This window comes from Callorhinus ursinus, unplaced genomic scaffold (genome assembly GCF_003265705.2).
Source record: "Callorhinus ursinus isolate GAN/ISIS: 27379988/994484 unplaced genomic scaffold, GSC_fseal_2.0 scaffold15, whole genome shotgun sequence".
NCBI classification, from domain to species: Eukaryota; Metazoa; Chordata; class Mammalia; order Carnivora; family Otariidae; genus Callorhinus; species Callorhinus ursinus.
The window spans coordinates 2,394,557-2,422,260 of NW_027397077.1; the positions used below are offsets into that span (position 1 = coordinate 2,394,557).

The 27,704-nt window shown below is 51.9% G+C and overlaps 1 protein-coding gene across 2 annotated transcripts; it reads left to right on the forward strand.

Annotated features, from left to right (window-relative positions):
* Positions 1-54: 54 nt before the first annotated feature.
* Positions 55-27,398, forward strand: NCAN (neurocan). Of its 2 annotated transcripts, none has more exons than XM_073901031.1 (15): positions 55-167; positions 5,212-5,291; positions 6,205-6,618; positions 9,267-9,441; positions 9,552-9,679; positions 10,231-10,524; positions 11,389-11,979; positions 12,179-13,657; positions 17,746-17,862; positions 18,907-19,020; positions 20,311-20,469; positions 21,476-21,558; positions 23,699-23,843; positions 24,595-24,777; positions 25,016-27,398. In XM_073901031.1, exons 2-15 carry the CDS (start codon positions 5,219-5,221, stop codon positions 25,159-25,161), a joined length of 4,101 nt encoding a protein of 1,366 aa, XP_073757132.1. In that variant the 5' UTR covers positions 55-167; positions 5,212-5,218; the 3' UTR covers positions 25,162-27,398. The 2 variants fall into 2 exon arrangements, with proteins under 2 accessions (XP_073757132.1, XP_073757133.1); XM_073901032.1 differs by having other exon boundaries at positions 12,620-13,657.
* The last annotated feature ends 306 nt before the right edge of the window (positions 27,399-27,704 follow it).

A 27,704-nucleotide genomic window follows, 5' to 3' on the forward strand; every position in this document is an offset into this window, starting at 1 on the left:
CAGGGGCGCATGCGCAGAGCAGCCCCGCGGCCCCTTTATAAGCGCTGAAGCGGCTCTGGGGCGAACGGAGCGCAGGGCGCAGGGGCTGGACCCGGCGCGAGCAAGCGGAGCCAGAGCGTCCTTTGTGCCGCGCGACCGCCCCGGGATGCGTCCGAGCTAGGAGTCAGGTGGGGGGGTCCGTCGTGGGGAGGGGGCCGCGTTGAGGGAGAGATCCTCGCGATTAGAGACAGAGCACGAAACTGGGGAGGGGGCCTGGGATCAGAGAGAAGCCCCTAGAACAAGGAGGGGGGCTGAGGGGGGGGAGGGGAGACCCAGGTTGGGGAGAGAACGCAAACTGGGAGGGCGCTTGAGAATGTCAGGGGGACTCGGATTTGGGGGTCAGTTCCCGGGTTGTCCTGGGAATGCGGAGACAATCCCAAGGTGGGGAGGGGGACGGGCTGGGGGTGGGTCTCAGAATTGGGGAGGGGGCACTGGGAATCAAGGCTAAGGGAGGGCACCCTGACTTTAGAGAGAAGAAGAGGATACCCAGATGCTATATGGGGGGCTCCAGAACTGGGCATCCCAGTGTCCGAGCTGAGACACCCCAGGATTTTAAGTGGGGATTCCCAATTTGCAGATGAATGGAGGAATCCAGGCTGGACTGCTGCGGGGAGGGGGGCCCTCCAGATTAGCCTGAGTCCAATAGAAGGGGGTCTTCCCTGAGTGTGAATGGCCATGGGAAAGGGGCGCCCTACAGTCTCCCTCTCCTTTTGGCCCAGGTCCTGTCACCACATCCTGATTCAGGGAGGAGGCTCTGGGGGGCTCCATCCCAAGGTGGTCCCTGTTGTTCCCTCAGATCTGGAGTTGGGGTGGTGTCCCTTCTCCCAGAGAGCACACTGGGTCTCCCAGGTGAATGCTGGGTGTGAGTCCCCAAAAGCCCCCAGTTAGGATCCCCAGGACACGTGAGGGGCACCCAGTCCCAAGAGGGGGGCCGCTCCCAGCACCTCCAGATCTGACCGTGTCCTCACGGAGAGACACAGACACTTCCCTCACCCCTTCAGTTCGATCTGCCCACATAGACTCTTATGGAAGTACTGGCTTGGTTTGGGGGCACAGGCACTAGGAAGTAGGGGGCTGGGACCCCAGGCCCGGCCTAGGCAGGAGCGACCCCCATTTCTGTGCATGGGGCTTTGTTCCTCTCAGCAGCATTAATGGGAGACAGCCAGGATGAAGAGAGGTTTGGCGCTGGGCCCCAGCGGGGGACGTGGGGGAAGGGCAGAGAGGGAGGGGTGGGCAGATCGTGGGACCTCAGAACCCAGCAGCTTCACTGGCTCATGGACATTCCCAAATGGAAGGTGCCCCCGCCCCAGGAGGTGGGGGCTTTGTGTGTGTGTGTCGGTGTGTCTACCCCATGCTGAGAGAGGCTGTGTTCCCAACGAGGGTCTGGGTTCCTCTGTGAGTCTAATGTGACTGAGGTTGTGTCTTTGTCAGGAAACTTATGCCAGGGGCCACATCACCAGGTGGCAAAATGATGTGTGCCCGCCAGTCACCAAGGCCACATTTATCCAGCCTGGTCTGTGCCAGGGCTGGCATCACCATGTGTGAGTGTGTGTGAGGAACTGTGTCTGACGGTATAGCCTCATCGAGGGGTTTATGTGGAGAGCCTGAGACTGTGGGTGTGTGTCTTTGTGCAGAAGACGTGCTGCCTGCCTTGTAAGTGCCCATATTGTCTCTCTTTGTTAATGTCACTGTGAATCCGAGTGTGCGCGTGTGTCTCCCAGGCTCTGAGTCTGGGGTGTGTGGCTGCATGTACAGAAAGGAGGTCCTCTCCATGTGATTGGCGGTGTGGACCCTGAGCCTGGGGATGTGTGAGATATGATCTGTGTGCAGAGTTGGGGAGCTAATGGGGGAGACGCTGGGGCTCAGGTCCCCAAGGGGCAACCCGAGATGGTTTACTGAGCCTGGCTTCCGTTCTCCTCTGAGAAGTTCCACGATCATGCCCATGCACACGAATATGCCCAGACTCCAAGGCTAGAAACACACTCACGGCCCCTGCGGAGGGACACTTGGACCCACACATCCAGAGACCATAGTGGGTCTCCTATGCTCCACGCAGTGCACAGAGCTGCTGCAGACCGATGCACACATCTACACATCACAGGGCACAAGTTCACATCCATGCCTGGACACAGTATCCCGATGCACACCTAGGCACACACAAAAATGCCTGCTGGCAAACTCACCCACATTCAGTCCCCACTAAGACAGGAGGTGGGTATGAGGGAGGGACACACACACACACACACACACACACTCTCTCTCTCTCTCTCTCTCTCTCTCTCTCTCTCCTTCCGGACTGCCCCTCCTCCAAGGCCCCACAGGCCCCTGTTTGCATATGCATGAGGCTCATGCATTATTCATGAGGGGACGAGCCCCAGACAGCTGCGTAAATGCTCACCTCTGGCTGCTCTGGGGAGGAGGTATTTTAAGAGAAAGTGTGTGGGTGTGTGAGGGTGCAAGTGGAGGGAATAGAGTGCATCTGGGAGAGTGTGTGTGCAGGTGGGAGGGTGCACCTGAAACTGTCACTGTGTTGGATCACCTCTGTACATTTGCGTGTGTACATGAGGCTTTGTATACAAAAAGCTGATTTTTAATTTGACATTTCTAGCACTTCACAAGTCTTAGCTTGTTCCATCCTCACCATAACCATGAGGTACATGCTGGGTGATCCCCATTTTACAGATGGGGAAACAGGCATAGAGGATGAAGCAGCATGTCTGAGATCATACAACGTATGGAAAGTAGAGGCAGGGCTTTTTTTTTTTTAATGTAATTTCTGGACCTACCGTGGGGCTTGAACTCATGACCCTAAGATCAAGAGTCACATGCTCCTCCAACTGAGCTAGCCAGGCACGCCTGGATGTAGTCTGTACTTTTAGCCATACAGTGTGTGTGTGTGTGTGTGTGTGTGTGTGTGTGTGTTCGTGTTCTCTGAACTTGCCCCCTCCTAAGGTCCTCTTGGGGTAGGTGCAGTGTGGAGTCCTGCCCCACACGCTAATACCTTGCCAGACCTTGAACAGCCATCAGGGGACCCCACACTTGTGCAAGGTTCCAAGGTGGAGAAATGAGGACAGCCTGGAATGGAGACAGAAGTTGCTGAGGTTTATGGGTTGGTAGTTGGGGGCACCATCGCAGGGATGGACTCTGCCCTGCTGTGCAGCCCTAGGCAAACCACTAACCCTCTCTGGGCCAGAGGCGCTGCCAGAGGAAGACAAGGAGACCAAGTGTGCAGTGTCCCCGCATCGTCTCGCTAGAGTTCAGCACCACGGATAGGTCCCTGGCTGGCCTCCCAGTAGGGCCTCTGGGAGCTAGGAAAGGGCATTGGGGATGGGATGAGCTGTCCTCCACAGCCCCGTTCTGGCTCTATCTACACTCCCCTTCTCAGGGCTATTCTTTTATTGAGGTAAGGGTGCAAGATCTGGGTTTATAGAGGATGCTCTAACTTGCCATCTGTCCCCACCTCCTGAGCCCCAGTAAGGGAAGTGGTACAGAGGGCTGGGAGACATTGGGGAGGGACTGCCTCTCCAGGGTTTCTGGTCTCTGGAAGAATGTGAAGACTGGGAGGGCACTGCTGTGTCCCAGTACCTGGATTGGGCCTTACTTATAGTTGGCACTCAATAATTGTCCATTTTATGCCTGAGGGCCACAACCCCTAGAGAAGGCTGGACCCACAACTGGAGTTTCTCTGTGGACCTAGGAGGCATCTTTGCTAGGCAGTATGAAGTCAGGAAGAGGGTGAGGTGGGCAGGGGTGAGGCCCCTTCCTCCAGCTGGGACTTGGCAGCTTCTCAAAAATCCCAGAAACCAAGAATAGAATCTTGGCGACAACCAAATCCTGGAACTGAAGCTGAGAATCGTGTCAGTCAGGAAACCCAGATTAAAGGCTGGGTTGGAGGCCAGCCTACTGTCAGGACTGGGGACCCCAGGCAGACTGGGACTGGTTGCTGCCTTCTGGGAGCCCCCAGTCTCATGGGCAAGGCCAACCTGAAAAATGGGATTTTTATCTTGGCTGTGTTAAGGTCAATAATAATAATAACAGCTCAGGGGAGCCTGGCTGGCTCAGTTGGAAGAGCATGTGGCTCTTGATCTTGTGGTCATGAGTTTGAGTCCCACTTGGGTGTAGAAATCACTTTAAAAATAATTATTTTATTTTATTAAAGATTTTATTTATTTTAGAGAAAGAGAACATGAGTGGGGGGTGGGGAGGGGTGGAGGGAGAGGGAGAAGCTGATTCCCCACTGAGCAGGGAGCCTGACATGGGGCCCAATCCCAGGACCCCAAGATCATGACCCAAGCCAAAAGCAGACACTTAACCAACTGAGCCACCCAGGCACCCCAAATAAATAATTTTTTAAAATAATAATTTTAAAGCCCACATTGGGCTCCCTGCTGGGCGGGGAGCCTGCTTCTCCCTCTCCCTCTGCCTGCTCCTTCCCCAGCTTGTACGCTCTCTCTCTCTCTGTCAAAAATAAATAAAATCTTAAAAAAATAACAATAATAACAACAACTCAAACTTACTCCTTCACGCCAGGCAATTGTAGGCATTTTATTATTTATTTATTTATTTATTTATTTTAAAGATTTTATTTATTTATTTGACAGAGAGAGAACAAGCGAGTGCACACAAGCAGGGGGGAGTGGCAGGCAGAGGGAGAGGGAGAAGCAGGCTCCCTGCAGAGCTCGATCGGGGCTTGATCCCAGGACCCTGGGATCATGACCTGAGCCGAAGGCAGATGCTTAACTGACTGAGCCACCCAGGCGCCCCAGTTCTAGGCATTTTGTATGTATTGACTATACTTACGCATCTATTCCTTCCAACTACCTGATGTTATCCCTATCTAACCTACAAAGAAACCAAGGCACAGAGAAGCTAATCTACTTTTTCCAGGTCACACAGCAAGGAACAGGCAGAGAGACAAACCCAGGTCTGATTCACTCCAGCACCCATGCTTCTGACTGTGAGACTTGACTGTTGGGATTCTGAAGTCAGCTGGTCCTGGGTTTAGATCCTGGCTCAGCCCTTGCTTGCTGACTGTGTGACCTTGAGTGACACGCTAGCCTCTCTGAGCCCCGCTTTCCAGATCTGTAGAGTGGGGGACTTGGCCCTCCCACACTGACTGCCTGGGAGGGTAATACTCACTCCCATTCTCCCTCTCTCTCCATCTTGTTCCAGGTCCAGGATGGGGGCCATGTCTGTCTGGGCCTCGGGCCTCCTGATGCTCCAGATGCTGCTGTTTGTGGCTGGGGAACAGAGTGAGTTGGCTTGTAGGGTGGGAGAAGGTTGGGTTCTGGGGTACTGACAAGATGGGGAAGCTTTTTAACTCTAGAGCCTTCTCCTGCTGGCTCTCTGGCTTGGTCTGGAGAATAAAATGAGAATAGATGAAAAAGGTCTTTGAACAGTCAAAAGCGAACAAGACACCTGAGAGGTTATTTTTAGTCATTGCCAGCGGAGGATGGAGGTTCCTGCCTCTCACTGTTTTGCTGAGATGAGCTGGAGAGAGAGAGAGAGGAAAAAAAAATGATAATAGCGCAGAGATTGATTAGTGATGCCTGCCATGGGTGGGGCAATAGAAATAAGGTCTGTGTGACTTTCCTTGGTATCTCCCCAGTGGTGGTTAAAAGCCCAGGCATTAGAAATGCCTCCTGATTTGCTCTGTGGTCTTAGGCAAGTACAGTGATGTGTCTGAACTCAGTTTCCTCAACTCCCCCAAAACATGATGAGACATGGCTACCTCTGCCTATGGTTATGAAAATCAAATGAGCTGATTGCTATGTATAAGATGCCCATTATATAGAAGGTACTCTGCAAACACAAACATTTCCCTTCTAATGGCTTCCTCTTACTTAACTTTTGAGGAAACTGTGACTCAGAGAAGGACAGTGACTTTCTCATGGCCACACAGTGAGTCAGTGACAGAGAGTCAAATCCCTGGCAGCCAAGATCTGGATTTTGAGTGGAGGCAGAACTATGACGGGATCTGACCCTATTACTCCTCTTTTGCTCACAGACTGGGGTGCACATCACATATCCATTGACTGCATTATGATGTTGTAGGCAACCTACCCTCTCTGGCTTTAGTCTCCCTATCTGTAAAGTGAGGGAAAGAGCAGTTTCTGCTGGTCCCTGTCTTTGAGTCAGGTCCTCTTTCCACGTTCTCCACTCCAGGCACCCATGACGTCTCTGCTGCTGCCTCCGCCACCATCGACAAGGGGCTCCACATGCAGAAGGTGGGGTCGGGGTTGGTTCGGGCCGCGTTGGCAGAGCTGGTAGCCCTGCCCTGTCTCTTCACCCTGCGGCCATGGCCAGGTGCAGCCCGAGAAGCCCCTCGAATCAAGTGGACCAAGGTGCGGACTGCATCGGGCCAGCGGCAGGACTTGCCCATCCTGGTGGCCAAGGACAATGTGGTTCGAGTGGCCAAGGGCTGGCAGGGACGTGTGTCACTGCCTGCCTACCCCCGGCACCGGGCCAACGCGACGCTACTACTGGGACCACTGAGGGCCAGTGACTCTGGACTCTACCGCTGCCAGGTGGTGAGAGGCATCGAGGATGAGCAGGACCTGGTGCCCCTGGAGGTGACAGGTCAGTTGAGGGTAGGGGAGACGACAAGGTTGGGGAGGGGAGGGGCTGAGCCAGAAGCTCACCCACAGAATGTCACCTTAGAGAGCACTCCCTGAACAATGATTCCCTTTCGATTCTTCTTCTTTTTTTTTTTTTTTTAAGATTTTATTTATTTGACAGAGAGAGACACAGCGAGAGAGGGAACACAAACAGGGGGAGTGGGAGAGAGATAAGCAGGCTTCCCGCGGAGCAAGGAGCCCAATGCGGGGCTTGATCCCAGGACCCTGGGATCATGACCTGAGCCGAAGGCAGATGCTTAATGACTGAGCCACACAGGCACCCCCCTTTCAATTCTTCTGATAAAGTCCCAAAGAAAGTCTCCTCTAGGACTACCTTTTTTTTTTTTTTTAAGATTTTATTTTATTTATTTGAGGCAGAGAGAGAGAGAGAGCACAAGAGGGCGTAGGGTGAGAGGGAGAAGCAGACTCCCTGCTGAGCAGGGAGCCTGATGCGGGACTTGATCCCAGGACTCTGGGATCATGACCCGAGCTGAAGGCAGTTGCTTAACCAACTGAGCCACCCAGGCGCCCCAGGACTACCCTTTCTATAACACTTCTATCTTACCTAAGAGAGAGCAACTTCTGGCTCAGTCTCTTGTGGGCCACAGTATTTTACAGGCTTTTAGAACTTTAAGTCCCTTTCATGGTTACCTACTTTCCCATAAGACAAAGGATATTGACTTTCTATTTGAAATAGGAATATACATTTCCTTTTATAATAATTTTTTAATACAATAAAATAAATTTATGTTTTAAAGAGTGAAGTTTTCTTTCTGAAGTCGATTGAAAAAATATATTAAGTAAATAACAGTACTCAAATACCTGTTTAACCAACTCCTGTATTAAATTCCTTCTGTTGAAATATCCAGTGTTTCTCTTTTCCTAACTGATCAAGGTGAACAAAACAAAACAAAAAATTTTTTTGATTATTAAAGCAAAGTCCGGGGCGCCTGAGTGGCCGCTGGTTAAGCGACTGCCTTCGGCTCAGGTCATGATCCTGGAGTCCCGGGATCGAGTCCCACATCAGGGTGCCTGTTCAGCAGGGAGTCTGCTTCTCCCTCTGACCCTCCCCTCTTTCATGCTCTCTCTATCTCATTCTCTCTCTCAAATAAATAAATAAAATCTTTAAAAAAATAAAATAAAATAAAGCAAAGTCCTAGAAAAGGGTGTGGCACGGTAGATGCACAAAAGGTAATTGACAAAGGACTCAGTGAATGATTATTGTGTGGAAAACATCCTGTGGATTCTTGCTGGGAAGTTGATTTCCCTTAACCTTCTTTGGCCATGGGCAAATCGCTGCACCCCCAGTCTTCCCCCACCCACAGTATCTCACTGCATATTTTATGGGGTCAGCCAACTATCCCTTTTCCAAGGCCTTGCTGATCAAAACTGATAAAGCTTGAAGAAAACTGGTAAATGATAAAGGAAGTAAATTCCTCCTCTGGGCTTGTTCAATTGATTCATTCAATTAAACATTTATTGAGCACCTACCATATGCTAGTCTGGTGCTGGGGATATTATCAAAACTGAGATGCAACTGTTGCCTTCCAGGAACTCTGATAAAATAGAATGTTTCATTCCTTTGTCTTGCTCAGACATTTCTTTCATCCCTAAATCAGAATTTCAGTAACAGTGAGCCCATTATTGATGTTTCACATCCTGACTTGCATGTCACCTCCTCCAGTAAGTCTTCCATGACTCCATTTCCAGGCGGAGCGAGAAACACTTGATCTCCCATTGCCCCCTGGGCTTCCTCTATCAGTGCATGTACTTAATCCTTTTTCCTTTTTTTTTAAATTTTATTTTTAAGTAATTTCCACACCCAATGTGGGGCTTGAACTCACAACCCCGAGGTCAAGTTGCGTGGTCAACCAACTGAGCCAGCCAGGTGCCCCAGCATGTACTTATTTCTTACAAGGCAGAATTTCTCTCACTCTTCTCCATGCCTCCATGCCTCCTGTCACCTCCAGGGTCTAAACCTGGGCATGGAGAGTGCTATCTTTAGAGTCAGGTCATCCTGGATATGAGTTTTGGCTGTGCCTCATACTGGCTCTGTGGAACTGGCCATGTCCCTTAACTTCTCTTAGCCTTAGTTTTCTCCTCTGGAAATGGGAATAATCATAGTGTTGATTCTATATTCTATAATCATAGTAAGATTTCAATGAGATCATACTTATAAATGCTTTTTTTTTAAAGATTTTTTTATTTATTTGAGAGAGAGAATGAGATAGAGAGAGCATGAGAGGGGGGAGGGACAGAGGGAGAAGCAGGCTCCCCGCCGAGCAGGGAGCCCAATGCGGGACTCAATCCCAGGACTCCAGGATCATGACCTGAGCCGAAGGCAGTCCCCCAACCAACTGAGCCACCCAGGCGCCCCACTTATAAATGCTTTTTACATGGTAAACATTTGACAAATTGTAGCCCTTTATGGCCATTGTTATCAGTTTCCTTATCGAAAAATGGGGGCATATCAGTCTGGCATGGTACAGGGCAGCATAGCGGAGCAGGTCTATTATTATCAAACTGGGGGAAGGGGCATTCTGCAAGAGGGAGGTCTGTTCTTGAAGATTCCAGCATACATCAGCCTCTATCCTGGATGTTCCCCCACAGGTGTTGTGTTCCACTACCGGGCAGCTCAGGATCGCTATGCACTGACCTTCGCAGAGGCCCAGGAGGCCTGCCGTCTCAGCTCGGCCACCATTGCAGCCCCACGGCACCTGCAGGCTGCCTTTGAAGATGGCTTTGACAACTGTGATGCGGGGTGGCTCTCTGACCGCACTGTTCGGTGAGGGGGCACACAGGGTTGGGACATGGAGACCTAGCCTCTGGGGAAAGATGGTCATTGGGGGCCCCAGGCACACACATTTGAGAGGGACCCCCTCCTTGTCTTATCAGGTATCCTATCACCCAGTCCCGTCCTGGTTGCTATGGCGACCGTAGCAGCCTTCCAGGGGTGCGGAGCTATGGCAGGCGGGACCCACAGGAACTCTACGATGTGTACTGCTTTGCCCGTGAGCTGGGGGGTAAGTCTGGGGCTGGCAGGACACCCCCACCGCACTTCCCTGAGCCCCGGTTACCTCCCCAACCCCCATGCCTCCTTAGGGCTCTCTTAAGTCTCATCCCTCTCTAAACCTGCAGCCAATATCTGGGCTCACCCTTCTCTGAGCTTTCCTTCCCTCCGGGAGCCCCTCTCCTTCCCTGTGCCCCTTCCTTCCCTCTCTCTGAGACCCTGTCCCTTCTCTGAGCCTCTCCCCCTCCCTGGCCCCTCTCCCTCTTCTTACCCTCCTCTTCGTCTCTGAGGGCCCCTCGCTAAGCCCCTCCGTTTCTCTGAAGCCCAACACACTCAAGGGCCTGAGTTACCTTATTCGTAAAAAGAAGCTAAGGCCCTCCTCTTAGCACTGCGTGAGAGGTAAAGACTTCGACGGGTCGGGGTGAGCACAGCTGTGGCTGTCGCCGCCTGGTTTAGCCACCACCCAAACCCGGCCAGGCTGGGGTTTAGAGTGGGACCCCCTTCCCGGGGTTCCGGGGGAGGATCCCCCAGGCCCGCGTGACGTTCGCCCGCGCCTTCCCGCAGGCGAGGTCTTCTATGTGGGCCCGGCCCGCCGCCTGACACTGGCCGGCGCGCGTGCCCAGTGCCGCCGCCAGGGCGCCGCGCTAGCCTCGGTGGGACAGCTGCACTTGGCCTGGCACGAGGGCCTGGACCAGTGCGACCCGGGCTGGCTGGCCGATGGCAGCGTGCGTTACCCGATCCAGACGCCGCGCCGGCGCTGCGGGGGCCCAGCCCCGGGCGTGCGCACAGTCTACCGTTTCGCCAACCGCACCGGCTTCCCGGCGCCCGGAGAGCGCTTCGATGCCTACTGCTTCCGAGGTGCGTGTAAGGGCACGCCCCGAGGTTACACACCCTGGTCAAGGCCACGCCCCTGGGAATTTTGCTTTCTAGTGGAGGCGGAGCCCAGACGGAGGAGAGACTCTTGGAAACCTCTGAGATAAGCCACGCCCTCGGGTGAAGGCCACGCCCCCAGTGCTGACCTTTCCCTAGGAGCCCGGTCCTGGGGGTAGGACCGCGGCCGGAGAAAGCCAAGCTCTGGCGGGAAAGTTCTGTTTAGGGGGTGGGCTATATCTCTTGAGGTCGCTGAATGACACGCTCCTGGGTGGAACATATTTTAGCTGGAGGCTTGTGCATAAGTATCCCCTGGGGAGGAAGTGCTGCCTTGATTAGCCATGGCCCCTGGGCAAGGCCACACCTCCAGGGACTAGGGAGGACCCTAGTCCTTGGAGGGGGACCAAAGCTTCAGAAGCAGCAAACCTGACTCCAAGGACCTAAGTCTAATGTGCAAGGGGGGAAAAATTCCCTTTGTAGGAAGGCCACACTCATTAGGAGCTTCCTCTCCCCAGAGGGGGAGCCATCGCCCAGGCCTGATCTTCTCCCATGAGAATTGGCCACTGCCTGAGCTTTACCCAGGAGCCAGGCTGTCTCTTGACCCCTTACTATGACCAGTTGACTGACCTTGACAGTGGGCCCCAGCCTGAATAGTGGGAGTGATAACTTCGCACCCCCCTCTCTCAGTCTGGGAGATCCCAGAAACCGCCCAGAAGTTTCAGACAGAGGGGCACAGAGAGACAGAGATATACAGAGGTCTGTGCTACAGCATGCTGGAGTGGGGGTAGACTTCAGGTGGAACTTCCCAGCCAGCCCCGGACCTGACACAACCTTTTCGGCTTTCTCCCACAGCTCATCACCCTACACCACATCAACATGGAGACCCAGAGACCCCCTCGTCTGGGGATGAGGGGGAGATTCTGTCCGCAGAAGGGCCCCCAGCCCAAGAACTGGAGCCCAGCATTAGGGAGGAGATGGTCACCCCTGACTTCCAGGAGCCTCTCGTGTCCAGTGGGGAGGAAGAACCTCTGATTTTGGCAGGGAAGCAGGAGTCTCAGGAGACCCCCAGCCCTGCCCCTGGAGGCTTCACGCTAGCCTCAAGGCCCTCCCTGGAGGCTGAAGAGGTGTGGCTGAGCACAGCGGCCCCCAGCTCCAGCAGTCCTAGCACTGCAGTGGGCACACACACGGAGGCAACTCCAACTGGCCCCATACCCAGGAGGAGGGGACGCTTTAAAGGGTTGAACGGCCGCCACTTCCAGCAGCAGGAACCCCAGCAAGGCCTGGAGATGGGGCTTGAGGCCGGCACCCAGCCCCCAACTCCAGAGGCTGCTGGGAATCACGTGGAGCCTCCGCTGGCCACGGGAGCCACAGATGCCTCAGGGAGTAGCCGGAGCCAAAGCCCCTGGGCCATGCTGACCAATGAGGTGGATGTGCCTGAAGCTGGTGAGTGGGGTCCCAGGGGGGAGGTGCGACCTGCCTGGGGGTCTGATGGGGACGCGGGAAGAGGCTCCAAATCCCAGCTGAGTCCCCAGGCCTCCCCTAGCCTCAGAAGCCCCCTCTTCCTTGGGCCTGGAGCCAAGGGGACTCAACAGAAGGAACTGCTAAGAGATAATTCGAATTACTCTTGTTGATATTGTTGCAGGTTCCCCTGGTGGCAAGAGCCCCCCAGAGCCCTGGCTGTGGCCCCCAACTGTGGTCCCACCCAGCATCCCAGGCCCCAGCAGGGTCCTTGATCTGAAACTAGAGGAAGCCAAGGGCCCCAGTGTGAGGCCAGCCACTCCTGACCTGCCCTTGTCCCCCTCAGAGGCCACCTTCCTGGCACCTGGCCCCTCAGAAGGCCCCAGCATTGCCTCCTGGGAGGTATCCCCCATGGTCTCTTCCCCAGACCTACCTATCATGGCCATGCTGCGGGCCCCAAAACTGTGGGTACATCCACACCCTACGTCCCTCCCCACGCAGGCCGACAGGGTCACGGGGCATAGTGAGGCCATGGCCACTGGCCCACCCTCTCCCGCCTCAGAGACTGAGGCTGTCCCCCAGGACCCCATCCATCTAGAGGTGCATTCCCTGTCCCTCTCCTCAGTCCCAACAGGACAGGGTAGAGAGGCCACATCCCCAACAGTTGGCAGCCACAGAGCAGGACGTCCAGTAGCTTCTTCGCAGACAGCCACAGACACACAAGCTGGAGCCAGTCCTAACCATCCCAGGGCAAACTTCGGAGAAACTGGGGGGACCAGCCCTACTGGGCTCAGCAAAGCTGAGCTCCCCAGATCCAGCCCACAAGCTTCTGTGGACAGGGATGTGGCAGAAGATTTCACCCCCACTGAGACAACCACTGAGCCCACAGGAGTGAGAGACATCTCAGAGTCTGGGTCTGGGGTCGTCAGCACAGCGGAAAGCTCCAGTTCCAGCTCTCAGGCCACCGTGGACGAGGCACAGGGCACGTGGCCCTCATTGCACAGTGAAGGGCTGGACTCCCACCCTCCATCTGCACCCTCAGGGGGCCCCAGAGTCTTCTTAATCCCTGGGGTCACCCCGAGTTCAGAGTCTTGGGCTGCTATAAATGGAGAAGCCATGTTGGGGCCCACGGATTCCACAGCCACACTGGACGCCAGTGTTGCTGGTGGGATTTGGGAACATGGATCCCACGGGGTTGAGGGAGCCGAAAGCCCCACCTTGAGCCCTCAAGTGGCTGTGGATTCAAGCATGGTGATGTCCCTCTTGTCCCTGGACCAGGGGGACAAGGTTGGGGTCCTGGCCATGTCCACAGTGGCCTCCTCAAGCTCCCAACCCCATCCAGAACCAGAGGGCCAGACGGTGACCCCGGGAACCCTGGGAGCCTTGGCCCCTTCACATGAGAGCAGCCCCCGGGGGGAGCCTGTTTTTCCTTCTTGGACACCGACGGCTGTCAGCGTTGACAAGCCTGCCTCAGTTTCCTCAGGAGAGCCTACAGTGCCGGGAGACTCCCCCAGCACCCCTCCGCCTGCCTCTCTGGGCCCAGAGGAGTTTGAGCTGGAGGTCCTGGCAGGGAGCCCAGGTGTGGAGGGCTTCTGGGAGGAGGCAGCGAGTGGAGAAGAGCCGACCCTGCCAGGGACCCCTGCAAATGGGAGTGCAGAAGAGGGTGAGTTCAAAGCTTGTGACCTCATCCAGCCCACTGTGGTCAGGGCTTGGGGACAAGGGGCTGGGGAGCGCAGCGCCGAGAGGGAGGGTTATTCATGGGCCCCCCCCGGGGAGGTTTCTAAGAGGGGATGATGTTGGAGGTGGGAGCTCTTTAGGCAGAGTTGAATTGCGGAAAGTGTGTTCCTGGAAGAGGCACCAGCTGGGCAAAGGCCAGGAGGTGAAGTTGGACCTTTGTTTTGATGCACAGTGAGTAATGGGGGAATGATGAGGCATTGGATGGAGTTTGAGTTGGGGGATGAGTCCAGTCAACAAATCATGCTTATGTCCATGCTGAGCTAGACAGTTCTGTGAGATACTGGGGTCTGGCCTTTAGGGACACCTCAGTCTGGGAAGACAGAGGTGGACATAGATATGCCCAGGTGGGGCTGGAGGGAGGAGGCGTGGCAGGAAGGGCTTTTTGTTCAAGTGGGAATTGCAAGTGGAATTCAGTGGTGCGGATGGGATCGTAGGGGCCCCTGAGCCACAGGGAAGATGGGTACTGGGGAGAGGCAGAAGGGGTGGGCATCTGCCCCATTTTATAGAGAGCAAAAGAAGGCTTAGGGAAGTATGCCTGCCTCCTAGTCAGTGGCCAGACTTCAATCAGAGCCCAAGTCTGTGAAAGCCTTAACTGCCCTCTGTCCAGTGGAGTCCAGAAAAAGCCGAATGCCCTGTTCTGGGGCCAGGTCTGCCTGCCAGCTCAGCCTGCAAATGCTGGCGCTTTTTTTTTTTTTTTTTTTTTTCAATTGAGCTTTAAAAAAAAAAAGAAGCAGCAGCTAATTAAAAGACACTTTTTTTTCTGAGTTGCAAAACACCCTTATTAACACAATTGGTTTTACACTTGCTCCTTTTTTTTGAAGGCAAAGTGTGGCGACGCCGCAAACAGTGGATGCAGGTTTTCATCTTCCACTCTCTGTCACCTCTGGGCTGTGTCCAGGACTGCATCCTCTTTTCTCAGATGCCTGAGAGGCAAGCGGATTCTGGGCAGGGGCGCAAGCATCAATAAAGGCTGATGCTTATTGGTGCCTGCTGCATGCTTGGCTTGCTCTGAGCACTTTACTGGAATCAACTTGGTTAATCCTTATAATGTCCATGTGGAACAAGTCCTAGCAAGATCCTCACTTTACAGATGGAGAGATTGAGGCACAGGGAAGTCAGGTGACTTGAGCGGAATCATGCAGCTGAGGAGCGTAAATGATAAGATTTGAATCCAGGCCATCTGACAACAGTGTGTCTCGAACACTAGGTCGTACAATGCATATTTCATTGGTGTCAGAAAAAACAAACACCCAGGGTCTTGGGGAAGGGGTGAGCTCACCCAGGGAAGGAGTAGAGAAGAGACTGGTGGTGGGAGATGGGCAGAAGGAAGGAGGCTCAAAGCCAAAGGAGCTAGAGAAGGGGATGCTCAGAGAGGTAGGAGGGAAAACCATGGCTAGGGATGCTAAGAAAAGTGCTTTGGGTGTAGCCCCCAAGACCACAGCTGCGTCTGTCTTGGACTCTGTTGGTTTCTTGGCTCCAGACTGAAGGCAGCAGCAGCCTGGGTGGAGGGAGGCAGCCAGCGCTGGGGGAGACCCAAGCGCCTACCCGCCCGCCCGCTTGTAGCAGAAATGCTAATGAAGCCAAAAATAAACGCAGCGCCAGTGAGCGACTGAGTCACCGCCAGCCCGTGGGTAGGTGTCAGCAGCTCACGGCACCTGGTGGGGCTCACGCGTCCCAGCGCCCGGCAGCCCCATGCGTGTGCACACACGTGCTGGGGTGGTACCAGGGACGGATACAGCCAGCCACAGGCCCCTCTGGCCATCCATGGGGACACCTGCCATCACCCCGCGGACAGGTGTCAGCCACTACAGAAGGACCAGCAGCTACTTCCATTCAGCTAACAAGCAATTAGTGAGTGCCTGCTGTGTTTCAGGCCCCATCTGGAGACCAAGTCCCTTGTCCCCTGGAAGCTGACATTCTAGGGCGACATTCTAGAACTTTCCCAATGATGGAAATGTTCCTGGAGCTGTGCTGTCTAATATGGTAGCAACCGGCCACGTGTGGTTACTGAGTCCTTGAAATGTGGTTCGTGTGACTGAGAAACTGCGTTTTTACTTTCATTCCAATTTAATTTAAACTTAGATAACTATATGTGGCTGCCATGTGGAGCACCGCTGCTCTGGGGGAAGGCGGAGACAAGTAACAGTGGTCCTAGTAAATAAGCAAATTATATTGGAGGCTAGAAAGTGATATGGGCAAAAGAGAAAAGTAAAGCAAAGGGTGGGGGATGCCAGTGGGAGTTTTCTAGTTGTGGAAGGGAGGGCTCAGAAAGGCCTCTCTAACCGGAGGAAATTTGAGCAAGCTGGAAGGAGGTGAAGCAAGAGCCATGCAGAGATCTAGGGGAAGAGCATTCCAGGCAGAGGGAATGACCTGTACAAAGACCCTGAGGTCGATCCCTGCCTGGCATGTAGTAGGAACAGCAAAGCCAGTGTGGCTGGAGCAGAGTGAGCCAGGGGATGAGAGGAGGAGGGAGGGCAGGCAGATGTTGGGAAAAATCACACAGGGCCCTGTGGGCTGCAGTGAGGACTTTGGCTTTTCCTCTGAGGGTAACGGGGAGCCATGGAGGGACCTAGGCAGAGGAGGGACATGACCTGACTCAGGTTTACATAAGCTATCTCTGTCGGCTATGGGGAGAACAGCCTGTGGAGGGTGACAGCAGAGATCAGACCAGGAAGGAAGCAACTGCTTATTACCATCTCAGTTTCTTGTGAGGCCCTGGACCAGGCAAAAACAGAAACAAATTTTAGGTTATAGGGGCCAGAGAGAGGGCCTTAAACTGGACTTCCAGAGCCTTGGAGGCCAGTGTTGGTTCTTGTACTGTTCTGCTGTGTGACTTTAAGCCAGGCGCTGCTCTTCTCTGGGCCATGGTTCTAGTATCTGCAGTGGAAGATGGCATGCTGCCCTGACAAGGGATGGGGGTCAGCCTGGGATAGGATAAGAATTCTTGCTCTGCCCCTCCCAGGCCCCAGGGTGGAGACCACCCACCAAGGCATCTGGGCCTCAGAGAGGCAGAGGGGAGACTTAGCTGCCTCCAGGGAAACCCAGCTGATGGGGGGAAATGGTGGGGGAGGCAGACAAGGACACCTATTCCTCAGTGCTCCTGAGTGTCTAGTCCAAACCGAGCGAGCAATGCTGAGACCCCTCAAGACCCAAGGTGCCAGGTTGATATAGATGTGGCATTATGGTCGGGACTGGGAGAGGGATGAATTGTTTTTATTTCTATTTTGTAGATGAGGCAACTGAAATTCAGAGAAGTAATTCATCCAGAGTCCCTAGTGAGTGGCAGAGCCAGGGATTAAACTAACCTCTCTGATTCCAGAGCCCATGGCTATAACTATTATAATCCACCACCTCTCTATACTATAACGACTGAGGTTGCATCAAAAAAGATTGAGCCACCAGAATGAGGGAAGTGATGATTCCCACTGTTGCTAGTGTTGCTCATACCCCACTTGGGACCTTATGTCCACCTCTGTGCTCCAAACTTCAAGAAGTACAATGACCATCAGGGCATGTCCAGAAGAGAGGGACAAGTCAGGGAGGCACTTACACCCATGTTTCAGGAGACTTCCAAAAAGAAACTTTTTTTTTTTTTAAGATTTTATTTATTCATTTGTGAGAGACAGAGGGAGAGAGAGAGAGAGAGAGAAGCAGGCTCCCAAGGAGCAGGGAGCCCAATGCGGGACCCGATCCCAGGACCCTGGGATCATGACCTGAGCCGAAGGCAGACGCTTAACCATCTGAGCCACCCAGGCGCCCCCCAAAAAGAAACTTCAGGAAGCCCATTGCAGTTCAGTTAGTTTGCATAAGCAGAGTGGCCCACAGATGCTCTGGGCAGTTCCTGAGGGGACTAAACTCATCACAGGAGTGTGCAAGAGGAAATTGGTAGCTGCCTACTAGAAGTTATAGAGGGGACTCCACAGAGAGGGTTTTGGGGAGTCTTAGGTCTGGATTCTGGGACGGCAGACAACATGGTGGCCTGCCTCCTCTCCACACTGCCTGTCCATCCTGCAGCCCCCTTGGATCCGTGCGAAAACAACCCGTGCCTGCACGGAGGCACCTGTAAAGCCAACGGCACCATGTATGGCTGTAGCTGTGACCAGGGCTTCGCCGGGGAGAACTGTGAGATTGGTGAGTGCCCCGGGCTCAGGGTCGGAACCTAGACTTGCTTGAATCCGAGCCCTGATGTCTGCCCCAGCGGACATCCCCATGAGGACTCAGGGATAACAAAATGCTGGCTTCGGGTGCTCCCTTTCCCCTGCCCCGTCCTTGGATCCAGTAAATAAGCCCCAGTGAGCTGAACCAGCACCAAACAGCTGAGCTTTCGTCCTGCGGACCAAGGCTCAGGTGCGCTGCCTCCCATTCCTACCAGGTAGGGATGAGAGGGGAAGACAAATCATAAGGCTCAGACTCCTCCCAGACCCAAGGGGGCTCTTCTTAGCCCCAAAGCCCAACACAGGAACTACGACAAATTATGAAACTTTAACAATAAATATAAATGATATCAGTCTTGAGCTCTGCACATTACCTCACTGACTTCACAACCACACTACTAATTATAGAATTATAACAATAAATATAAGCAAGGTAATTTCTTGAGCTCTTCCATTGACCCTCCACTTATAACCACCCTTGGGAAGGTGCTATTTTTATCATCACTTCGCAAAAATTAAAATGAGTCCCAGGGAGGGGAAGTGACTTGCCCAAGTCATACAAATCTCAGGCGCTGTCTACACAGGAATTGCGAGGAGAGCTCAAATGATATCTAGTTCCACCTACAAACAGCATCCTGCCTCTGCGCATGTCCTTGCAAATGCCCTGGAACTCGGTGTCCCTGAGTTCCACATTCCGGAAAGACCTCCATCTTCGACATTCCGTGAGTCTGTTTGCCAGAGTATAACCTTCAGTGTTCTGAAGTCCAGTGGAACATGCCACACACCCTGGCTCTCAGGCTGGCCCAGTGGCATCTGCTCTCATTAATGGTAATTCATGTTAATTGTATGAGGTTCCATCCCCCTTGACCTCCAGAGTCATTGGGCCAGCTCTGCAGACCACCATTGCTTTACTCAGGGGCCAGGATGGATGGTAGGATCATGACCTCATCTTCTGCCTGGTTCCTTGTGGGCACTGGGCACCACGGGGAGGCTGACCTCTGACTCAGTCCCACCCCCCTAGATATTGATGAGTGCGTCTCCAGCCCCTGTGAGAATGGAGGCACCTGCATTGACGAGGTCAACACGTTCGTCTGCCTTTGCCTCCCCAGCTATGGGGGCAGCCTCTGCGAGAAAGGTGAGTCTCTTCCAAGACCCCGGAAATAATACCAAGGGTGGGGTTGGTTGCGGGGCCGCACGCGCTCCGCCCATGCTTCTGGTCTCCATCTCTGTTTCTCTGGCCATGGGTTGAACAGATGACAAATTGTTGTTTTGGGATAAAACTCACATAACATGGAATTAACCTTGGAGTGTACAATTCATTGGCATTTGGTACATTCACGATGTTGTGCAACCACCACCTCCAGCCATTTCCAAGACATTTTCATCACCCCGAAAGGGAATCCTGTATCCATGAGCAGTCACTCCCCATTCTCCTCCCTTGGCCCCGTCTCTATGGATTTGCCTGTTCTAGACGTTTCATATAAATGGAATCCTGCACTGTGTGTCATTTTGTGTCTGCCTTCTTTCACTCAGCATGATGTTTTCAACATTTATCTACATTGTCGTGTGAATCAGGGCTCCATTCCTTTTTATGGCTGAGTAATATTCCATTGTAGGGATTGACCACGTTCTCTTTATCTGTTCATCACTTGGTGGATATTTGGATTGTTTCCCCCTTGTGGTTAATGTGAATAGTGCTGCTGTGAACATTCACGTGTAAGTTTTCATTTGGACACTGGTTTCCTTTTTTCTCACCCCATTTTTTTGGTTATACCTGACTGGAATGGCTGGGTCACATGGCAATTCTGTGTTTAACGTTTTGACTGTTTCCCACAGTGGCTGCACCATTTTACATTCCCAATGGCAACGTACAAGAGTTCCAATTTCTCCACATCCTCGCCAACACTTATTATTTTCCTTTTTAAATTTTGGCCACCCTAATGGGTGTGAGATGGTGTCCCATGGTGGTTCTGATTTGCATTTCCTAATGACTAACGATGTTGAGCATCTTTTCATGTGTTTATTGGCCATTTGTATATCTCTTTGGGAGAAATGTCTATCCGAGCCTTTTGCCAGGAGAGAAATTTTAGGCCACCCTGAGATCCATTTCCTGAGTTCCCGGGGCCACACAGAGGGTGCAGCCAGATCAGAGAAGGAGACATCAGAGTTGGGATGAGAGGAGTGGGTGTAATGATCTCCAGTTGAATATCTTCCTGCAACAGAGAAAGAAATGAATATGGGAGGGGAGAGATGACCGGGGTGGGGGGGCAGAGCCTCCGGGGAATGAGGACAGGAAGAGGGGTGATCTGGCCCCCCAGTGACCTTGGGTTTGGCCCTCTCTCTGGTACACTGGCTGTGCTCATGGTCAGCAGGGTGGGGCTTGGCCCAAGGCCAGTCTCCCTCACACTCCCATCCCACCTCCCAGACACAGAGGGCTGTGACCACGGCTGGCACAAGTTCCAAGGCCACTGCTACCGCTACTTTGCCCATCGACGGGCGTGGGAGGACGCCGAGAGGGACTGCCGCCGCCGGGCTGGCCACCTGACCAGCATCCACTCACCTGAGGAACACAGCTTCATTAACAGTAGGGACTTTGGGGTGGGCAGGATGGCCCTTTGCCAGTCCCTTTACTAGGGCATCCCCTAGGGTCCTGAAGATACCACCTTTCTGAAGCTGTGTTCATTAATGCAAGCCCTGACCCCTTTAATTCATGTGTCCATTTATCCACTTGTTATTTCATCTATTCACTTCATTCATTCATTCACCAAATGTTTACTGAGTATATGCCAGGCACCGTTCCAGGCGCTGGGACACAGCAGTGAGTATGACACAGATTGTCTTGTCCTCAGGGATTGACATTCTTGTGGGGGCTATAGGCAAACAAGTAAATACCTAATTACATAAGTCTAACTATAATTTAGCTGGTCCTAAGTGCACAAAAGACAAATAAAACAGAGCCAGGGGAGAGAGGGCAATGAAGAGGCATCTGGGATGTGGGGGATGAAATGAGGATGGAGCTCTGCAGAAATCTAGAAAAAGAACGTTGCATCAATTAAATCTGGCATTTATTGATTTATTCATTATCTCCGTGCCATTTGCTCATCCATCCAATTATTCACATTTCCCCCATCCCATCCCCTATTAATTCCTTCATTTGTTAATTCCCGGGTTCCCTCATTGTTGTTGTTTTCTCCCCCCTCAATGTAATCAAACACATGCTTACCCTTGATGACACTCAGTAACTAATGCCCTCACTTGGTCACCTGCCTGCCCTGTCCAGCCCCGCCTGCTGGCTCTCCTATCCCTTACTCTCCTTTTCTGCAAAGATCTGACGCGTCTCTGTTTATTCCTTCCTCTGGCTTTGTTTAAGCCACAAATCGTGGCAAGACTGGAGCCTAATTCCAGTCTTTTTCATGCCTCCCTCACCCTTCCATTCTCATCTGCGTGGGAAGCGAGGGGAGCGAGCCCACACAGAGGCTGGGGGAAAGACTGGGGGTCCTCCCTTCCCACACCTTCCACCACTCCTCCAGCCCACACCCGAGGCTGGGGGCGGGGTGGGAACTCAGCCCTCAGGATGCCCCACCTCACAGGCTTTGGGCGTGAAAACACATGGATCGGCCTGAATGACCGGATCGTGGAGAGGGATTTCCAGTGGACGGACAACACAGGGCTGGTGAGTGGCAGGAGCCAGGCTTGGGTCTCCCTAGAAAAGTGGGATGGGTATGAGCCACGTGGGCTCTGTGGTCTGGCCTGACTTTACCCCCTTGTGCAAATTCACCATAGGTCCTTGTGGGTCTGAGATTCTGGAGTTGGTTGGCAAAGGAGCTTCAGCAAAACCCCAGATCACCCTTGACTTCCCAACCCTGTAAACATCTGGTCTACCCAGTGGCTGAGGTTATAAACCTAGGACCAGGGCCTGAGGCCTCCTCTTGGTCACTGCCGTGTCCTTCAGCTGTGGACTCTAAGATATTCCCATTGCCCTACAGCCTCCCTTATCACTCACTGGGACCCCTGAAGCAGCCCCCAACCCCCTCCCCAATACGCACACTTGCTACCTACACTCCTGCCCTCCACCTGGCAGCCAGGGGAACTTTTTTAAAAAAAATGTGGTGAAATTCACATAAAATTAATCATTTTAAAGTTTTCTTTTTTACATTTTTTTTATTTAAGTCGTCTCCACACCCAACATGGGGCTCGAACTCATGACCCTGAAAGCAAGCGTCGCACGCTCTTCTGACTGAGCCAGCCAGGCGCCCCCCAAATTAATCATTTCAAAGTGTACAATTCAGTGGCATTTAGTACCTTCACAGTGTTGTGAAACCGTCACCTCAATCTACTTCCAGAATATTTTCATCACCCCAGAAGGAAAACCTATAAACATGGGACCCTCTAAAACTCATACATCAGATCAGGATTCTCCCTGCTTCAAGTCCTCTCACACTCCCAATTGTTGTCAAGATAAAAACCCACCTCTTCCTGCTGTAGAAAACAGTCCGGTGGTTCCTTAAAAAGTTAAAGTCAAACAGGATTGCCACATGACCCAGAAACTTCGCGCCTAGGTAGATACCCCAAAGAAGTGAAAGCAGATACTCAAACAGGTATTTGTAACCTCAGGTCCACAGCAGTACTATTCACAACAGCCAAACGGTGGCAACAACCCAAATGTCCATCAGCAGATGAATGGGTAAACAAAATGTGGTCCATCCGTACGATGGACACTATTCAGATGCAAAGCTGCTACGTGCTACAATGTGCATGAAACTTGAAAACATTATGCTCGATGAAACAAGCCAGACATAAAAGGCCACATATTGTATGACATATGATTCCATTTACATGAAATACCTAAAATAGGCAAATTCATAGAGACAGAACATAGATCAGTGGTTGCCTGGGGCTTGGGGCAGGACCAAATGGGGAGTGATTGCTAATAAGGACAGAGTTTTTGTCTGAAGGGGTGAAAAAGTACTGGGGATAGACAGTGGTGAGAGCTGTACAATGTTGGGAATCATATTAATGCCAATGAACTGGACACTTAAAAATGGCTAAAATGGTAAATTTTATGTGATATGTATTATACCTCAGTTTAAAAGAATCCATCTCAGGGCGCCTGGGTGGCTCAGTCGTTAAGCGTCTGCCTTCGGCTCAGGTCATGATCCCAGGGCCCTGGGATCGAGCCCCGCATCGGGCTCTCTGTTCCGCGGGAAGCGTGCTTCTCCCTCTCCCACTCCCCCTGCTTGTGTTCCCTCTCTCGCTGTCTCTCTCTGTCAAGTAAATAAATAAAATCTTAAAATAAAATAAAACAATCCATCTCCTCTACTGCAAGAACTGACCCTTGGCCACCCACCGACCACACCCCAACTCCATCTAGAAGCTCTGGCCGCACTGGCCTCTGTTCTATTCCTCAAACAGTAAAGCCCTGTGCTGCCCCTGGGCCTTTGCACTAGCTGTTCTCTCTGCTTGGAATTCTGTTCCCTGCCTGCATCATTTCTATCCTTGAGTCTTCAGCTGTCCCCTTGCCTCCTCAGGGAGTCCCTCCGGGACCTCTGTTCAACTATTTCTATTACAGTGACCCATGTGGAAAACAGACTGTCAGGGAGAAAGGAAGGAGGTAGGAGGGCCACGGAAGAGGGCACTGCCATCTCACAGCCAAAGGAGGAGTGACTCTGAGTGCAGTGGGGGCCACTGTCAGGCAGAATGGCGCCCATTGTGTAGATGGGAACACTGAGTCCTTAAAGTTTGAGTGGTCTGGCCAGAGGAGTCCTGCGCTAGGCAGTGACAGAGCCTTTGACCCCCTGCTCCCCATTCTGCAGCAATATGAGAACTGGAGGGAGAACCAGCCTGACAATTTCTTCGCGGGCGGGGAGGACTGTGTGGTGATGGTTGCACACGAGAGCGGGCGCTGGAACGATGTTCCCTGCAACTACAACCTCCCGTATGTCTGTAAGAAGGGAACAGGTATGCTGCTCCTCGCCCCACCACTTCTCTTCTGCCTCTCACACTCACTGGTTCCTTGTTTTATTTCAGTTTGTAAATGTAAGTCAGCTCTGCCCACTTTTCACTATAGCACTGTGTGAGCGTGCCTGTTTTTCCCTACTTTTGCCAACTCTGTGTGTTCTCAAACTTTTTGTTCTTTGTTCATCTAAGTGGGGAAAAAGATAGTATCTACTTGTTATGGTCATTTGCATGTCTTTAAGGATGAGAATAACCAACTGTTCGTATGTCAATAAGCTATTTGTAGGTGTTTATTTTCCTGGGACCTGCTAGTTCATCTCCTCTGCATAACTATCTATAGGTTTGTTGGTCTTATTGATTTGTAAGAACTCTTTACATATTAAGAGAACACTTATAAGCATTCTCACGTCCACCTTTCTCTGATACTTTTGTTTATTCTTACTTATGTTTCTTTGCCAGTTTTCATGTACTTTCTTCTTTTCATTTGCTCAGATTTATTCTTGTCTCTCATCTGCTTCATTGCCATCATGCATAAGAATTGAGGAGGGTGGGATGTGTCCAGGAGGTTTCTGCCCCTAAGGAGCTCCTGGTTTGGATAGAGGAGACAGACACATGACAGACACATCTGGTCATGTGGGGTCACAGCTGGGCAAAGGGCAGGAATTGCTGAGGGGTATATTATTCTCCCAAAGAGAGGAAACCATTTCAGCCCAGATGTGGCCACTTCCCTAACTGGTGGTCCTTCTGTCTCCAGTACTGTGTGGTCCCCCTCCAGCAGTCCAGAACGCCTCACCCATCGGTGCTCGCAAGGCCAAGTATAACGTCCATGCCACTGTCCGGTATCAGTGTGATGAAGGATTTACCCAGCACCATGTGGCTGTCATCCGATGCCGGAGCAATGGCAAGTGGGACCAGCCCCAGATCATCTGCACCAAACGTAAGTGGCTGTCCCCAGACACCTCAGCACAGGTTTCCAGCTATTTGTAGTCTCCAATTAAAACACCTTACTACACATTTTGATCGGCCTGATAATACAGCCTTGCGGGTAAGTGAGAACTTACCATCCTGCCTGGTGTTTCCTTCATTTCTCCTCCCCCTGAGAAGGCCCGCTGCATCAGGCCACCCTCCTCTCAGCACCTCTTGCCACTTCCTTGTCCGCCCTCATTTCCCTGCAGCCAGACGGTCGCATCGGATGCGACGACACCATCACCACCACCAGCACCACCACCAGCATCACCACCACAAATCGCGCAAGGAACGCAGAAAACACAAGAAACACCCAGTGGAGGACTGGGAGAAGGAAGAAGGGAATTTCTGCTGAAGAACCAGGCAAAAGGAAGCACAACCCCTTTCCCACACCTTCTCTGGAGACTTCACCTGGGGAGACAGAGCCCAGAGAAAAACAAGAGGGTCTGGAATCCCCTGAGCCCCAAACCACATCCCCCCTCCATAACCCTTTGTAAAAAGCTCCTCTCTCCTCTTTCTTATATACACAAAGTCTGCTTGGCAGGCAAAGCCAGGTGTCTGAAAAGTCAGTTCTAGTCAGGCTGAACTCTGGGAGCATCTCCCAGTGAAGGGAAGCACATTATGGCAAAGATCATTCTTTGCACTGGTTAAGTCTTGTGTTGGCGAGGCTGACTACCACTTGTTGAAATAAGGCTTTGATGTGGGTGCAAGAGTGTCTGGATTCACACTAAGGAATTGCTTATCACACCAGACATGCAGGCTTAGTAAACCATCAGAGGTCCTAAATGCAGGCTGAAGCTTTTAGTTAAGGTCGTTGGCTTTGGGAGTTGAAAGCACACTACTTGAACTTGACAGTTGCTCTTCCTTCACCCTGGACTTCAGCCCAAGTTCTGTCTTTGGTCTTGGGGGAATAAATGGAGTGTGGAACTCCTATGTATTGAATTTTAGGAATGTTTTAGAACAACGTCCTTCTGTGCCCTCAGAGTTAGGGGTCAGAATAGTCAGAGCAATATATGGGCAATGGAGGGAAGGTGTATTGCTTACCCTCCCAGGTCGAGTCCAGTGCTGAGATTTGGTGGTTCTGTATGTGTGGTGAATCTCTCACACAGACGGATGAGAGGATGTTTAGGGCTTGATGAGCCCAGATTTCTTCCCCCTCCATCTCTCAGGGAGACAAAGAACCTCCTTCCTGGACCAAGGAGGTGCCAAGTTTTCTAGCTCAGTGCCCATACCCGTCCCTCAAGAGACATCGGTAGTGCCCCTGCCCTGGGTCCCGCTCCTACTCCTGCCCCATCCCTGTCTCCATTCATTGCCTGGAGGACTAGAAAACGCTTAAAACTTGAAGTAGTGACATCTACCTGCAGTTATGTTGTAGAGAAATGCACAGTGTTAAAACCGAAACACACACACATACACATGAACACACACACACACACACACATTTTTCTCTCATCATTTTTAAAAATCTTTTAAGTGGGAAAGAACTGACTAAATCTGTTCCCCCAAATCTGCAACCTATAAAAGAACTTTCCAGGCCAAAGGCCAGGATTCAGCTCCTTGATCTCTGGCAGGAAGAACCTACAGCTTATCCTCTATATTTTGTCCACTCTCAACTTCTCTACTCTGGGCAAAATCTGTGGATTTGTGTTAAAAACACAACAATGGGGAATGGCCCTCTGCAGGAAAGAAAAATAAGCAAACATATGGTTCAAGGGTTCAGTAGAGAAAGAAATGTGTTCATTGAGCCTATGTTCCTCCTGGGAAGTAATAATCATAGTTGACAACTATGGAGTCTATACTGTGCTAAGGACTCACACACTATCTCCTTGAATCTTCTCAACAGCCCGGTGATTTTGGAACCATTATTTCCCCATTTTACACATGACAAAACTGAGGCTCAGATAAGAGAAAGGCACTGGTTTGAAGTCACAGCCAAGACAGGAGCAAGGATTTTGTCCCTTCTCTGTGACTCCAAACACTGCTCTTTACTTTGGGGGAAAGGGTTGAAACATAATCGCACTCTCTCACATCCACAGGCAGACTTAGGAAAAGATTGAGAAGTGCAAGGTAGACCCTTATCTTTGACCATGGTCATCAGTCTTCCCTGCTACAGACATTATCCACTGTTCCACCTTACAGTTATAGAGAAAGCCCAGGGATGTACATTTGCCTTCTTGCTTTGATAATTTTTTTTGGTTTAAAAAATATAATAACACATCTTCAGTAATTCATGTCATAAAATGATTTTCCTTTGGGGGTGGTGCTGGGGATGCAACTTTTTTGGGGGGTCTTGGTTTATGCTCCCTGCCCTTGGCCCCCTTAGTCCCTTGCTCTGCCTCCACCCCAGCTCCATGGTGGGAGGGGGCTCTGGTCTTTTCTAAAGTGGGTGGTTTGTCTTTTAGTCTTTCCCTTGGGGATGTGCGTGTGTGTTTGCGTGTGCCACGTACGTGGCATGCGTGTGAGTCTGTGTGCGTGTGAACAGCTTCAGGTTCTGCTGGTTTTGCTGTGAGCTGCAGTGTTCTGTGGGTCTGTGGTATCTGACACTGTGGACATTAATGTACTTCTTGGACATTTTAATAAAATTTTTTAACAGTTCAACCTGCCTGTCACCTCCTGAGACCTTTCTTCATTTATTCACTCAGCAAGTACTTACTGAGCAACTGTTATGAGCCGTATACTATGTTGGGTGCTGGAAAGATAATGGTGAACAAGACAGACATGGCCCCTGGGAGGTGGTCAAGGAAGGCTTCCTTGAGGAGGTGGATGGAATCTAAAGGAGGAGTAGTGTTAACTAGATGAGAAGAGGAAGAAATGAAGACAATTGCAGGCAGAGGGAAGAGCAAAGGCAAATATCCTCTTGCAGAAAGGACATGCTTTATTTGAGAAACAGCAAGGAAT